The sequence below is a fragment of the Oncorhynchus keta genome, chromosome 32, assembly GCF_023373465.1.
Source record: "Oncorhynchus keta strain PuntledgeMale-10-30-2019 chromosome 32, Oket_V2, whole genome shotgun sequence".
Classification (NCBI taxonomy): Eukaryota; Metazoa; Chordata; class Actinopteri; order Salmoniformes; family Salmonidae; genus Oncorhynchus; species Oncorhynchus keta.
Genome location: NC_068452.1, coordinates 22,173,175 through 22,188,372, shown reverse-complemented (window position 1 = coordinate 22,188,372; position 15,198 = coordinate 22,173,175). Strand labels below are relative to the sequence as shown.

Genomic DNA, 15,198 nt, shown 5'->3' with positions numbered 1-15,198 from the left:
TGTGAACTCAGCATTGGGACAGCTTTACAGTGTGGACTACAATATTATAAGAGTGAACTCATCGTTGGGACAGCTTTACAGTGTGGATACAGTATTATAAGAGTGAACTCATCGTTGGGACAGCTTTACAGTGTGGACTACAGTATTATAAGTGTGAACTCATCGTTGGGACAGCTTTACAGTGTGGACTACAGTATTATAAGAATTAACTCATTGTTGGGACAGCTTTACAGTGTGGACTACAGTATTATAAGAATTAACTCATTGTTGGGACAGCTTTACAGTGTGGACTACAGTATTATAAGAATTAACTCATTGTTGGGACAGCTTTACAGTGTGGACTACAGTATTATAAGAATTAACTCATTGTTGGGACAGCTTTACAGTGTGGATACAGTATTATAAGAGTGAACTCAGCATTGGGACAGCTTTACAGTGTGGACTACAGTATTATAAGAATTAACTCATTGTTGGGACAGCTTTACAGTGTGGACTACAGTAAAATAATTGTGAACTCATCGTTGGGACAGCTTTACAGTGTGGACTACAGTATTATAAGAATTAACTCATTGTTGGGACAGCTTTACAGTGTGGACTACAGTATTATAAGAATTAACTCATTGTTGGGACAGCTTTACAGTGTGGACTACAGTAAAATAATTGTGAACTTATCGTTGGGACAGCTTTACAGTGTGGATGGATCAGACTTATAAACATTGGTGGGTGTAGGCGATGCTAAGCACGCAGGGAGAAACAGAGCGTTGTAAAAGCAGTGACAGTGACGGATGATGAGCCCTTTGGAAGAGGAGTTTAGGCAGTGCTTTAGGACAGTGGCACTCTCTCACTCCCACCTCCTCCTCCTCTATTTATCAACCAGACCTTCCCTTTATTTCTCTCTCCTTTTCCTTTGACTTTCATCACCCCTTCCTCTATTGTTCTATTATCTCCTGCGCCACCTTCATCCTTGACTTTAAATTCTCTCTCCGTGGCCACGTGTGGTCAACACATCTACAGTGTCGGCATAGGTTCAAATCCGGCCTACTTACTGCCCTTTGACCCAGCCTCTCTCTACCTGTTAAAGGAAGTCAGAAAAGATCTTAAAAATATACGATAAATTCTCTCCCCCTCTCTCTCTTCATCACTCTCCTTCTCCAGGCGTGCTGTTCCTGCAGTTTGGGGATGAGACTCGGCGGGTGCACATCACCCACGAGCTGAGCAGCCTGGACACGCTGCACGCCCTCATCGTGCACATGTTCCCCCAGAAGCTGACGGCAGGGATGCTCAAATCCTCCAACACGGCCATCCTGATCAAGGACGAGGCGCGCAACGTCTTCTACGAGCTGGAGGACATCCGGGACATCCAGGACCGCAGCATCATCAAGATCTACCGCAAGGAGCCCATCTACGCCTCCTACCCCGCCACACACCTGGTCAACGGGGACCTGAGGGTGAGACAGGAAGGGGTGAGAAGGGTGAGGGGGGTGGAGCTGGGCTGGGCGTCTGATAGGGAGATAGGTGGATGTAGGACTCTGAATTCTAATATACTGATACTGTCACACTACTATTGGGCTTTGACCTTTGAAGGTGCAACAGCTCTTTTGTGTTTATGTTGCAACAGTACGTTTGACAGGATTGTGGAGGCGTATGGGTTATTTCTCCAGATACTCAAGCTGGGCAGTACTTTTATCTTCATGAGCACCATATGCTGCCTGGACACTAAATAACAATGTTTCCCAGGGAGATGAGCTTGTTTCACCCCCTGTGCATGTCTCTGTTTTGGTTTAGTTCAAGGAACCTTGAAGTTGTTGTGTTTTCAGTCCCTACCATCTGTAATAGTCACACTACATTGAGGATGAATCAGCCATTACCTATGCAAATAATTAGAGAGTGTGTGTGTATGGGTGGGTGGGTGGGTCTCTGTCTCTGTCTGTGCGGATGAGTGTGTTTTCGTGTGTGCGTGCAGGCATACTAAAATCCTTAAATTGTGTATGGAGGAACACCAAAATATCCCAGATGAACTAGATTCCATTAAATCATAGAGAGTTCTTATTTATAGGAGGGTAGATGATGTGGTAAAGCCAGGCCTTTGAAGAACATTCAAAGGCCTGGCTGGTGTGTGTGTGTGTGTGTGTGTGTGTGTGTGTGTGTGTGTGTGTGTGTGTGTGTGTGTGTGTGTGTGTGTGTGTGTGTGTGTGTGTGTGTGTGTGTGTGTGTGTGTGTGTGTGTGTGTGTGTGTTGTGGTTGATTTCTTTACTATCAAATGAGGAGAGAGAAACTTATCACACGAGTCAGAGTTATACTTCAACTAAATCTTTAACTTATTAATAAGGGAGCAGGTCAATACAACACACACATATAAAGTGAATCGATTGAGTCTCTACGATAATGATGACTGGTCATGGCTGGTCGACGATTCACGCTCAGATGATTCGTTGAGAGCCCCAAGACAAAAGTTCTTTTATAGCCAAGATACACCCCTTTCGACCTACATGACGAGCAGATACATAGAATGGGTCACAAAGTTAAGATTTGTATGAAAGATATCTATAATACATAGCAGACAGTATCTGCTGTGTCAACAGTTTTCATTGTGTATAGACAAGTGTCTGGCCCTCCGACTCCAAACTGGAACCATCTCTCTCTGATACGGTATAGAACAGAAACGTTAACTCATGCTCTGGAATGTTCTTTAGGTTTTATCACCCAAAGACATGGTAAATCTCCTCTGTCAGTGTTATCTCCCAGAGGCCCATCCTCAGTAGAACACACACAATAGTGATTAGAATACTCTATTATGTTGCATAAAACAACCATTTGATGCAATAAAAGTATTATAACATAGTTTTGCAATTTTCAGGAAAGAGGGGTAATTACTGTAGGTTGAGGAAAGACATAAACATGAGAGAGAGGTAATTACTGTAGGTTGAGGAAAGACATAAACATGAGAGAGAGGTAATTACTGTAGGTTGAAGAAAGACATAAACAGGAGAGGTAATTACTGTAGGTTGAGGAAAGACATAAACATGAGAGAGAGGTAATTACTGTAGGTTGAGGAAAGACATAAACATGAGAGAGAGGTAATTACTGTAGGTTGAGGAAAGACATAAACATGAGAGAGAGGTAATTACTGTAGGTTGAGGAAAGACATAAACATGAGAGAGAGGTAATTACTGTAGGTTGAGGAAAGACATAAACAGGAGAGGTAATTACTGTAGGTTGAGGAAAGACATAAACATGAGAGAGAGGTAATTACTGTAGGTTGAGGAAAGACATAAACATGAGAGAGAGGTAATTACTGTAGGTTGAGGAAAGACATAAACATGAGAGAGAGGTAATTACTGTAGGTTGAGGAAAGACATAAACAGGAGAGGTAATTACTGTAGGTTGAGGAAAGACATAAACATGAGAGAGAGGTAATTACTGTAGGTTGAAGAAAGACATAAACAGGAGAGGTAATTACTGTAGGTTGAGGAAAGACATAAACATGAGAGAGAGGTAATTACTGAAGGTTGAGGAAAGACATAAACAGGAGAGGTAATTACTGTAGGTTGAGGAAAGACATAAACATGAGAGAGAGGTAATTACTGTAGGTTGAGGAAAAAACATAAACAGGAGAGATAATTACTGTAGGTTGAGGAAAGACATAAACATGAGAGAGAGGTAATTACTGTAGGTTGAGGAAAGACATAAACAGGAGAGGTAATTACTGTAGGTTGAGGAAAGACATAAATAGGAGAGAGAGGTAATTACTGTAGGTTGAGGAAAGACATAAACAGGAGAGGTAATTACTGTAGGTTGAGGAAAGACATAAACATGAGAGAGAGGTAATTACTGTAGATTGAGGAAAGACATAAATAGGAGAGAGAGGTAATTACTGTAGGTTGTGGAAAGACAAACAGGAGAGATAATTCCTGTAGGTTGAGGAAAGACATAAACAGGAGAGAGAGGTAATTACTGTAGGTTGAGGAAAGACATAAACAAGAGAGGTAATTACTGTAGGTTGAGGAAAGACATAAACAGGAGAGGTAATTACTGTAGGTTGAGGAAAGACAAATAGGAGAGAGAGGTAATTACTGTAGGTTGAGGAAAGACATAAACAGGAGAGGTAATTACTGTAGGTTGAGGAAAGACATAAACATGAGAGAGAGGTAATTACTGTAGGTTGAGGAAAGACATAAACATGAGAGAGAGGTAATTACTGTAGGTTGAGGAAAGACATAAACATGAGAGAGGTAATTACTGTAGATTGAGGAAAGACATAAATAGGAGAGAGAGGTAATTACTGTAGGTTGTGGAAAGACAAACAGGAGAGAGAATTCCTGTAGGTTGAGGAAAGACATAAACAAGAGAGATAATTACTGTAGGTTGAGGAAAGACATAAACAGGAGAGAGAGGTAATTACTGTAGGTTGAGGAAAAACATAAACATGAGAGATAATTACTGTAGGTTGAGGAAAGACATAAACATGAGAGAGAGGTAATTACTGTAGGTTGAGGAAAGACATAAACAGGAGAGGTAATTACTGTAGGTTGAGGAAAGACAAATAGGAGAGAGAGGTAATTACTGTAGGTTGAGGAAAGACATAAACAGGAGAGGTAATTACTGTAGGTTGAGGAAAGACATAAACATGAGAGAGAGGTAATTACTGTAGGTTGAGGAAAGACATAAACATGAGAGAGAGGTAATTACTATAGGTTGAGGAAAGACAAACAGGAGAGAGAGGTAATTACTGTAGATTGAGGAAAGACATAAATAGGAGAGAGAGGTAATTACTGTAGGTTGAGGAAAGACATAAACATGAGAGAGAGGTAATTACTGTAGGTTGAGGAAAGACATAAACAGGAGAGGTAATTACTGTAGGTTGAGGAAAGACATAAATAGGAGAGAGAGGTAATTACTGTAGGTTGAGGAAAGACATAAACAGGAGAGGTAATTACTGTAGGTTGAGGAAAGACATAAACAGGAGAGGTAATTACTGTAGGTTGAGGAAAGACATAAACATGAGAGAGAGGTAATTACTGTAGGTTGAGGAAAGACATAAACATGAGAGAGGTAATTACTGTAGGTTGAGGAAAGACATAAATAGGAGAGATAATTACTGTAGGTTGAGGAAAGACATAAACAGGAGAGATAATTACTGTAGGTTGAGGAAAGACATAAACAGGAGAGGTAATTACTGTAGGTTGAGGAAAGACATAAACAGGAGAGAGAGGTAATTACTGTAGGTTGAGGAAAGACATAAACAGGAGAGGTAATTACTGTAGGTTGAGGAAAGACATAAACATGAGAGGTAATTACTGTAGGTTGAGGAAAGACATAAACAGGAGAGGTAATTACTGTAGGTTGAGGAAAGACATAAACATGAGAGAGAGGTAATTACTGTAGGTTGAGGAAAGACATAAACATGAGAGAGAGATAATTACTGTAGGTTGAGGAAAAACATAAACATGAGAGAGAGGTAATTACTGTAGGTTGAGGAAAGACATAAACAGGAGAGATAATTACTGTAGGTTGAGGAAAGACATAAACATGAGAGAGAGGTAATTACTGTAGGTTGAGGAAAGACATAAACATGAGAGAGAGGTAATTACTGTAGGTTGAGGAAAGACATAAACATGAGAGAGAGATAATTACTGTAGGTTGAGGAAAACATAAACATGAGAGAGAGGTAATTACTGTAGGTTGAGGAAAAACATAAACATGAGAGAGAGGTAATTACTGTAGGTTGAGGAAAAACATAAACAGGAGAGATAATTACTGTAGGTTGAGGAAAGACATAAACATGAGAGAGAGGTAATTACTGTAGGTTGAAGAAAGACATAAACAGGAGAGGTAATTACTGTAGGTTGAGGAAAGACATAAACACGAGAGAGAGGTAATTACTGTAGGTTGAAGAAAGACATAAACAGGAGAGGTAATTACTGTAGGTTGAGGAAAGACATAAACATGAGAGAGAGGTAATTACTGTAGGTTGAGGAAAGACATAAACATGAGAGAGGTAATTACTGTAGATTGAGGAAAGACATAAATAGGAGAGAGAGGTCATTACTGTAGGTTGTGGAAAGACAAACAGGAGAGAATTCCTGTAGGTTGAGGAAAGACATAAACAGGAGAGATAATTACTGTAGGTTGAGGAAAGACATAAACAAGAGAGATAATTACTGTAGGTTGAGGAAAGACAAACAGGAGAGAGAATTCCTGTAGGTTGAGGAAAGACATAAACAAGAGAGATAATTACTGTAGGTTGAGGAAAGACATAAATAGGAGAGAGAGGTAATTACTGTAGGTTGAGGAAAAACATTAACATGAGAGAAAGAGGAATTGAAAAAGTGGGAGATGCAGTAAAAAAAAATGAGGCAGAATTTAAAAGTTTTTGACCACCCAGGCAAGCGGTGGAGGAGAGAAGAAAAAACCGGTGGTGGATGAGGAAATTCCTCACATTCATTCTAATGAACCAGGAGTGGTTTCGTCTCCTGCTTTCTCTCGCTTCTCTTCAATAGAGAGGAAATGGATATGTGCAGATATGGAGACGTGCTGAATACCAGCTCTTTGTAATCCGGTGGGTTTAGTTGGGCTGGTTAAATGCAGCTCGGTGGTTCTCCTGGATGAGTGCAAGGAGAAGAAAGAAACAGTAAGGCTGGACTGGGCCCCTCTTTTAAGCCCTTTCATTTTCAGCCTTAGTTATTACACTGTAAGGTGACAGTCAATACATGTAGGTAATCCCATATCCCATAAGCCTCACTGTACTCTTGGATAGATCCATTACTCTAGACTTGAATCACATGTGTTGATTGTGTGCTGGTATTTGATGTTGGCTTGTATAAAGATGCTATGATTGCATTGATGAGCCCAGGCTGCCACAGACTGTCCAATGTCAGTGTGATTTCCTATCCTCTGATTGTCAGTCTGGCACAGAGGGGGAGCACAGCGTTTTCATCCACTGGTATCCATGGTAACCTACCCTCCACCCCCGCCCCTGATGTCGTTTCAGAGGGATCTGGTGTACACGTCCCGAGAGTCCTCCCCCACCCGCCGCCTCAACACCCTGCCATCCTCCTCCGCCTCGCCCCCCTCCGGCTCCCCAGCCCGCTCCCGTCTGTCCTACAGTGGGGGTCGGCCTCCCTCCTTCGCCGGGCCGGGCAGTCACCCCCAGCTCCAACAACACTCCCAGCACCAGCAGCACCCACAGCAGCACCAGCCCCAGCACTCCCACCACCCAGGAGCCGGCTCCCACCACGGGGGCCACAACACCGGCCTGTCCTCCTCCCCTAGCGCCATCCTGGAGCGCCGTGACGTCAAGCCCGACGAGGAGGTTTCTGGGAAGAACCTTATGCTGGTAAAGGAGGGGCTGTACGCCGACCCCTACAGCCTGGTACACGAGGGCCGCCTCAGCATCGCCTCCACACAGTCGCTGGCCGCCATCGGAGACCCCTTTGGCTTCCCCGTGTCCGGTGGGCTGTACCGCCACGGCTCTGTGCGCTCCCTCAGCACCTACTCTGCTGCCGCCCTGCAGGGGGAGCTGGAGGACGCCCTGTACAAGCCTGGAGGTCCCCTCTACTCCGACTCCTACTCCTCAGCCACACTGGGTATGGGCTTCCGCATGCCCCCCTCCTCCCCACAGAAGATCCCTGATATGCAGCTGAGGGACAGGGGGGACTCGTACTCTAGCTCCCCCAGCCGAGCCTCCCCGGTTAGGCAGAACTTCCGCAAGGACTCAGCCCCCTCTTCCGTGTTTGTGGAGAGCCCCAAGTCCAGGCCCAGCTCCAGCTCTGACCCTCTGGCCCTGCAGGCCGGGCCGGGAGGGGACGGGAGCAGGTTTGCGCCCGGATACAGCTCCCCACTCCATGGAGAGACTTCTGAGTCCAGGTGAGTGTGTGAGTGTGTGTGTGGTTTGAGATTTCATGCTTCTTCTATACAGTATGTGTTTTGCTAGGTGTTTTCTAGTGTGTACTAGTACATTTTGACATTACTGTGGGATGTGTGGGTGCATGAGCTTCCATGTTGGTGTGTGTGTGTGTGAGTGAACCTAACTGACCAGCGTGTGTTAACCTGCTGGCTTTCTCCAGGGACCGCGCGGACCGTCTGGACCGTATGGAGGCCATGGAGAAACAGATAGCCAGTCTGACAGGCCTGGTTCAGAGTGTACTGACCAAAGCACCCGACAGTGACACCACGTAAGACCCCCTTGAGAGCCCAAACACACAGAGCCAATCATAGATGTACATGCTACTACAGCAGTAGACCATGACAGGACGAGCACAGAAATACATGACTGGTCTCAGGATGCTATATCGTTGTTTAATTGACCAGAATACGTTCAAGTACATTACTACAGTATAGTAGTACTGTACATGATTATAGTACAGGTGTTGGCATTAGCACTGTAATTGGCTGGCAATAGTGACCTTGCCCTGTGGCCAGTATAAAGCACTCTGTAGTGTAAGTACATCATGCGTAAGTATAGTACAGGTGTTGGCATTAGCACTGTAATTGCCTTGCCCTGTGGCCCTCCTCAGATGCGGCCTACTGCGTCTCTGCATGATGGCGGGCTGCCCTCCGGACCAGGGCTCGGAGTTCTCACGGCCCTTCCCTTTCTCTTCCAGCGAGAAGACCGAATCCAACAGCGACGGCTCCGCCACTGGAAGTGAGTACCACGTCCAAAGTTCTATAGCTCAAACTAGATTGAGGTGAATTGAGTTTTAGTTTGATCTTGTAGTCAGACTGGGTCCCGTCCTGTTAACCATTTACAATAGTTCAAGTTGAGCTTAGTTTTCAGATCAGTTTTCAGACCACTAGGCCTAGTGGTTAGAGAGTTGGACTAGTAACCGAAAGGTTGCAAGTTCAAATCCCCGAGCTGACAAGGTACAAATCTGTCGTTCTGCCCCTGAACAGGCAGTTAACCCACTGTTCCTAGGCCGTCATTGAAAATAATAATAGAATTTGTTCTTAACTGACTTGCCTGGTTGAATAAAAGGTCAAATAAAAAATCAATTTACCATTGGGCCAGGCATAGATTATTTTAACAGATGAGATGGCTCCTGGTCTTTAAACCTCAGCAGACATTGAATGACATCTCCCTCAACTCGCAACCTAGACACAAACCTATCCCTCTGTCCCTGCTTCCTCTAATATCACTCTCTCACATTTCCTTCCCTTTCTTCTTCTGTTGTATTTCTCTTTTCTCTCACTCCCTCTCTCTCTCTCCAGATCTCTTTCTTCCCCTGTTCCTCGTGCCTCCGTTTAGCATGAGTGAGTCTGCATAGACTTGCTGTTCAATGGCCAGACCTTCAAAGGGCCAGCGAACGGACACGTCTGCCTTTGATGCCTCTCCTTGACATGAAATAATACCAGAAAAAAATAAAGCTGTTGAATTAGCCATTTTTCTCTCAGCAATAGTCGATAGAGGAAGTGTCCAGGGGTCCACATTTGCCCTTGGCAATGTAAACCTTGAAGATTACTCCCAGTTTTCCTCCACTCTCTCTTCTCTCTCTTTATCTATGGTTAATGGCTCACTGCTTCTGTGTTACAGCTGGGCGGCTGAAGCGGAAAGGTAGTTTGACTCTTCTCCTCTTCTCTTCTATCTCTCCTCTCATCTCTCTGCCCCTGGGTGGGTGTCTGGTGTTGTCACAGGTCCAGTATTGGTGGTGATGTGTCTCTTTTCTTATGTTCCCTTTGGTTGGTTACCTAGAGGTCAGGTGTGTCTATACTCCTCTCTACCCCCCCTCTGGTCGTGTCTTGTTGGTCCCTTACTCATTCTGGGTCTGTCTGGATGTTCATACATCTGAGATTCAGAAGGATATTCTCCTCGCACCATCAACAGGCTCTCTCTGTTTCGTTTTCAGTCTACCTCTGTCCAGGAACTGAGCTGGGATCCTTTACCTGTGCGCCCAAGACTGCGTGTGGAACTGTGTGCGTGTGCGTATGCGTGTGCGTATGCGTGTGTGTGTGTGTGTGTGCATGTATCTTCTGTTGTGTGTCAGATGTCTTTATACATACAGCATTGTAAATGCTGTAACCCAGTTTCCTCTAACTTCCTTATAACCTGTGTTCTGTCCTGTGATTGTCAGCTCTGACGCCGTCGGCCCCGCTGGCTCTGATGCCCCCCCCTCCCACCGGAGACAGCCAGGTCACCACCGTCACCCGGCTGCAGATGCAGCTTCACCTCCACGACCTGCAGCAGAACGCCACCGACCTGCGCAAACAACTCTCCCAGCTCCGCAAGATGCAGGTGAAAACGACTGGGCCTACTCTCAATGCATCTATTAGTACGGCTGTTTACACCAACACACTCACATGCAAACATACACACACTCACATGCAAACATACACACACTCACATGCAAACATACACACACTCACATGCAAACATACACACACTCACATGCAAACATACACACACTCACATGCAGACATACACACACTCACATGCAAACATACACACACTCACATGCAAACATACACACACTCACATGCAGACATACACACACTCACATGCAAACATACACACACTCACATGCAGACATACACACACTCACATGCAAACATACACACACTCACATGCAAACATACACACACTCACATGCAAACATACACACACTCACATGCAGACATACACACACTCACATGCAAACATACACACACTCACATGCAGACATACACACACTCACATGCAGACATACACACACTCACATGCAAACATACACACACTCACATGCAGACATACACACACTCACATGCAGACATACACACACTCACATGCAGACATACACACACTCACATGCAGACATACACACACTCACATGCAAACATACACACACTCACATGCAGACATACACACACTCACATGCAAACATACACACACTCACATGCAAACATACACACACTCACATGCAGACATACACACACTCACATGCAAACATACACACACTCACATGCAAACATACACACACTCACATGCAAACATACACACACTCACATGCAGACATACACACACTCACATGCAAACATACACACACTCACATGCAGACATACACACACTCACATGCAAACATACACACACTCACATGCAAACATACACACACTCACATGCAAACATACACACACTCACATGCAGACATACACACACTCACATGCAAACATACACACACTCACATGCAGACATACACACACTCACATGCAAACATACACACACTCACATGCAAACATACACACACTCACATGCAGACATACACACACTCACATGCAAACATACACACACTCACATAGAAACATACACACACTCACATGCAAACATACACACACTCACATACATACACACACTCACATACATACATACACACACACACACACACAATAATGAACCAGATGTCTTCTTCTACAACACATTTAGGTCATAGTATGCTTTGAGGATGTTTGCGATGCGAGACATTGGAGGATCAAAGTTGCCGTATGTGTTGGTACTAAGAGTTAAGACCCGAGCCTAGTGGATATCCCTGTGAAGATGGACGCAGCATCAGATAATGGAAAGAAATGAAACCATTCAACGTCTCCGCTGTGACTCCCTGCGGTACCATGGTTACAGGCTGAGGAGAGAAGAGAATCGTCCTGTCGGTGTCTTAACCCTCTGGAGGGGGTGGAAGTGGTTGCTCTAACACATCAGATCAGTAGAGAAAATAAATGAAGTGTGGAGGATATGGCGTATGTGATTTAGGGACAGCGCAGGGCCGTTCAACAGTCTGCCCTGTCTGTCTCTTCCTTTAGAGAGAGTTTATGAAACATAACAGAGGACACAGTCATTGGTCCAGTCCACTTCATGCATCGTTAAGCTCTCCCTTAGGGCCCAGCTCAATGGCTCATGAATCCTGGGTTTTGTAGTTTTATAGCCTGTGATTTCCTCAACATACAACCGGTGCGCACAGAGAGGCACAGCAGCAGTACCTGCACCAACTCTCTTCTGATGAGGAACTGGGTTTAAGTGGTGGGATTTATTGTTGGAGAAAGAATACACTGAGTGTACAAATCATTATGAATACCTGCTCTTTCCACAACATAGACTGACAAGGTGAATCCAGGTGAAGGCTATGATCCCTTATTGATGTCACCTGTTAGATCCACTTCAATCAGTGTTGATGAAGGGGAGGATTTTTAAGCCTTGAGACGATTGAGACGTGGCTTGTGTGTCTGTGCCATTCAGAGGGTGAATGGGCAAGACAAAACAAGTGCCTATGAACGGGGTCTGGTAGTACTGTAGGTGCCAGGTTCAAGAACTGCAACGCTGATGGGTTTTTCACGCTCAACAGTTTCCCGTGTGTATCAACAAAGGTCCACCACCCGAAGGATGTCCAGACAACTTGATACAACTGTGGGAACTATTGAAGTCAACGGGGGCAGCATCCCTGTGGAACGCTCTTGACTCCTTGTAGAGTCCGTGCCCCGATGAATTGAGGCTGTTCTGAGGATAAAAGGCACGGGTGGAGAGGAGAAAAGTGGTAAATGGAAGCCAAATGCAGCACAATGGGACTAGAGAGTAGTAATAAACTCAGTCATTTACCTGTGTGGGAGCCCAAGCCTGACTCCTAACCTCTGACCCGCCCCGTTGCCCATGGAGACGGCCCCAGGCCTGAATAATACATGATGCTCATGAATTATGTAGAGCGAGAGAGAGAAGGGAGAGGAAGGGTGAACGTGGTAGAGGTAGCGTAATGCAGAGAAAGGAACAGAAAGAGAGTAGAAATGTTTTCATTGTGACTGCTGTGGCTGGATGAGAATAAATGGGGTTTTAATGTATTGCTTCTATTGGGGCAAATCAGAAGTAATGCTGCAGAGCACATTGTTTATACTGTTGTTCAGTTTGATTCCCTGGAACATAAAAGCAATCCATGATTAACTTCCCTTGCTAAGCAGGTGCTTTCATCTCAGTAGTGGTTGTATTGCACACATTATGACAGGTTTCATTCATAGTTCTGGATGTGTCTTGAATTTTACAGTAGGATTTAGAGGTCCCTACTAGTGCAATTCGCGAACTGGAAACCTGCTGTTTTCTGCCTTATTTTTCCCTGATTGAGACACACACACACACACACACACACACACACACACACACACACACACACACACACACACACACACACACACACACACACACACACACACACACACACACACACACACACACACACACACACACACACACAGCACCGTGATGGGTTCCATCATCAGCTAATCACATTCTGTTAGCAGGGGAGACAGGTTGGCTCAGACAGGAGCGCTGGCGCATCAGAACGCCCGCAGAGCTCTCAAGGACAGAGCAATCTGTTGTTAATAACACAAACACACACACTCTTACTCTCTCGCACACACACACACACGGAGAGAGAGATACACACATTGTGGAGGTACAAACTCATGGACAAGGCAGTGCATCCTCATTATTAGACAGAAAAGGCCAAAATAGAACACACCATATGCAGTCAAGGGCAGGGCAGTACTGTTCAGACAGACACACACCAGTGTCTCCCAGGTATTCATTTAGAAGCAGCTCTGGTCAACTGTTGCCGCCACACCAAGGAATTGAAAAATAATAATTGACCTATATATGTTCTAATAATATAATATTTTAGAACTAGAAAATAAAAGCTAAAGCAATGAAACAAATCAAACAATGAATTTAGGAGAAGTTTTTGCATGTCTGCATTACCGACCGGACACGCAGGACACATGCTCAGGGACCCCGATTGGGGTCCCATTGATTTTGTTTTAATGTTTGAGCATGAGAACACAGAATTAGCCATGGCAAAGCGGAGAATTGCAGGGAATTAGCTTTCACTGCAAAATGTTCTGTCAGCGCCGTTGAAAAATGTATCCAATTTGGTCCAGAAAAAAAACATTTTCATTGCTAATAGCACAACTGCCTGATAATATGGTATGCTAATAGAACAACTGCCTGATAATATGGTATGCTAATAGAACAACTGCCTGATAATATGGTATGCTAATAGAACAACTGCCTGATAATATGGTATGCTAATAGAACAACTGCCTGATAATATGGTATGCTAATAGAACAACTGCCTGATAATATGGTATGCTAATAGAACAACTGCCTGATAATATGGTATGCTAATAGAACAACTGCCTGATAATATGGTATGCTAATAGAACAACTGCCTGATAATATGGTATGCTAATTGCAGGATGTTGTCACTGTGATTCCTTTGCTATCTTGACCTCTACAAGCTACTTACTGCTCTGGGCAGGACCACCGTAGGTGTGTGATACCAAATTTGGAGGAAGGCCTATTGTATTGCAGCAGATGTGTACCATTAATCATCTGCAGAATTCTCTACTTTTTGACCTCAGACACCTGTAACCTCTATTACCTACACAATTTGGAACCATTCAGTATTGTCTGTGTGTGTGTGTGTGTGTGTGTGTGTGTGTGTGTGTGTGTGTGTGTGTGTGTGTGTGTGTGTGTGTGTGTGTGTGTGTGTGTGTGTGTGTGTGTGTGTGTGTGTGTGTGTGTGTGTGTGTGTGTGTGTGTGTGTGTGTGTGTGTGTGTGTGTGTGTGTGTGTGTGTGTGTGTGCGTGTGCAGCTCCAGAACCAGGACAGTGTGAAGACGCTGCTGAAAAGAACGGAGAAGGAGCTGAAAGTGCGTGTGAGTGACGCTCTGAGGAAGCAGGAGGACCCTCTGCAGCGACAGCGCCTCCTGGTGGAAGAGGAGAGACTCAAGTACCTCAACGAGGAGGAGTTTATCATCCAGCAGCTCCAGTCAGTACTCACCTGGTCACGGAATCATTCCTTCCTTAAGATCCGTTTGTTGAATGACTGGTTAACTGACTGACTGATTCATATGGTTGTACTAAGGCAGTAATACAGGCCGTCCTACTGTTAACACAAACAATCCCCATGCGTTACCCAGACACTGCCAGGTTTAGCAAAGAGTGCGTAACTTTATATGAGTGGACATTGTTGAATGAATCATTTGCCTCGTTAGATCATCGCTGTTAATCTAGGCTTGTTATTAACCGTTGCTAACAGCCATTTTATTTCATTTAAATATTCATACCAATTTGATTGGCCATATGGCTTCAGGCTGATTTACTTGACATCATTAAGTTGGATTTTCATTAGTGGTTTTGCTTCGTCAGCCTGTGTGTGTGCGTGTGTGTGTGTGTGTGTGCGTGTGTGTGCCAGCGTTT

At 44.5% G+C, this 15,198-nt stretch overlaps 1 protein-coding gene across 6 annotated transcripts in view; it reads left to right on the top strand.

Moving 5' to 3' along the window:
* Positions 1-15,198, top strand: part of srcin1a (SRC kinase signaling inhibitor 1a) — a 113,913-nt gene that overhangs the window by 75,624 nt on the left and 23,091 nt on the right. For 5 of the 6 annotated variants that reach the window (XM_052490914.1, XM_052490912.1, XM_052490911.1 and 2 more), the window contains 7 exons: positions 1,156-1,463; positions 6,992-7,866; positions 8,067-8,174; positions 8,517-8,644; positions 9,530-9,550; positions 10,068-10,228; positions 14,592-14,767. In XM_052490914.1, the coding sequence (XP_052346874.1) occupies positions 1,156-1,463; positions 6,992-7,866; positions 8,067-8,174; positions 8,517-8,644; positions 9,530-9,550; positions 10,068-10,228; positions 14,592-14,767 (1,777 nt within the window). The remainder of the gene's footprint in view (positions 1-1,155; positions 1,464-6,991; positions 7,867-8,066; positions 8,175-8,516; positions 8,645-9,529; positions 9,551-10,067; positions 10,229-14,591; positions 14,768-15,198) is intronic. The other variant, XM_052490908.1, reaches the window with a different exon arrangement.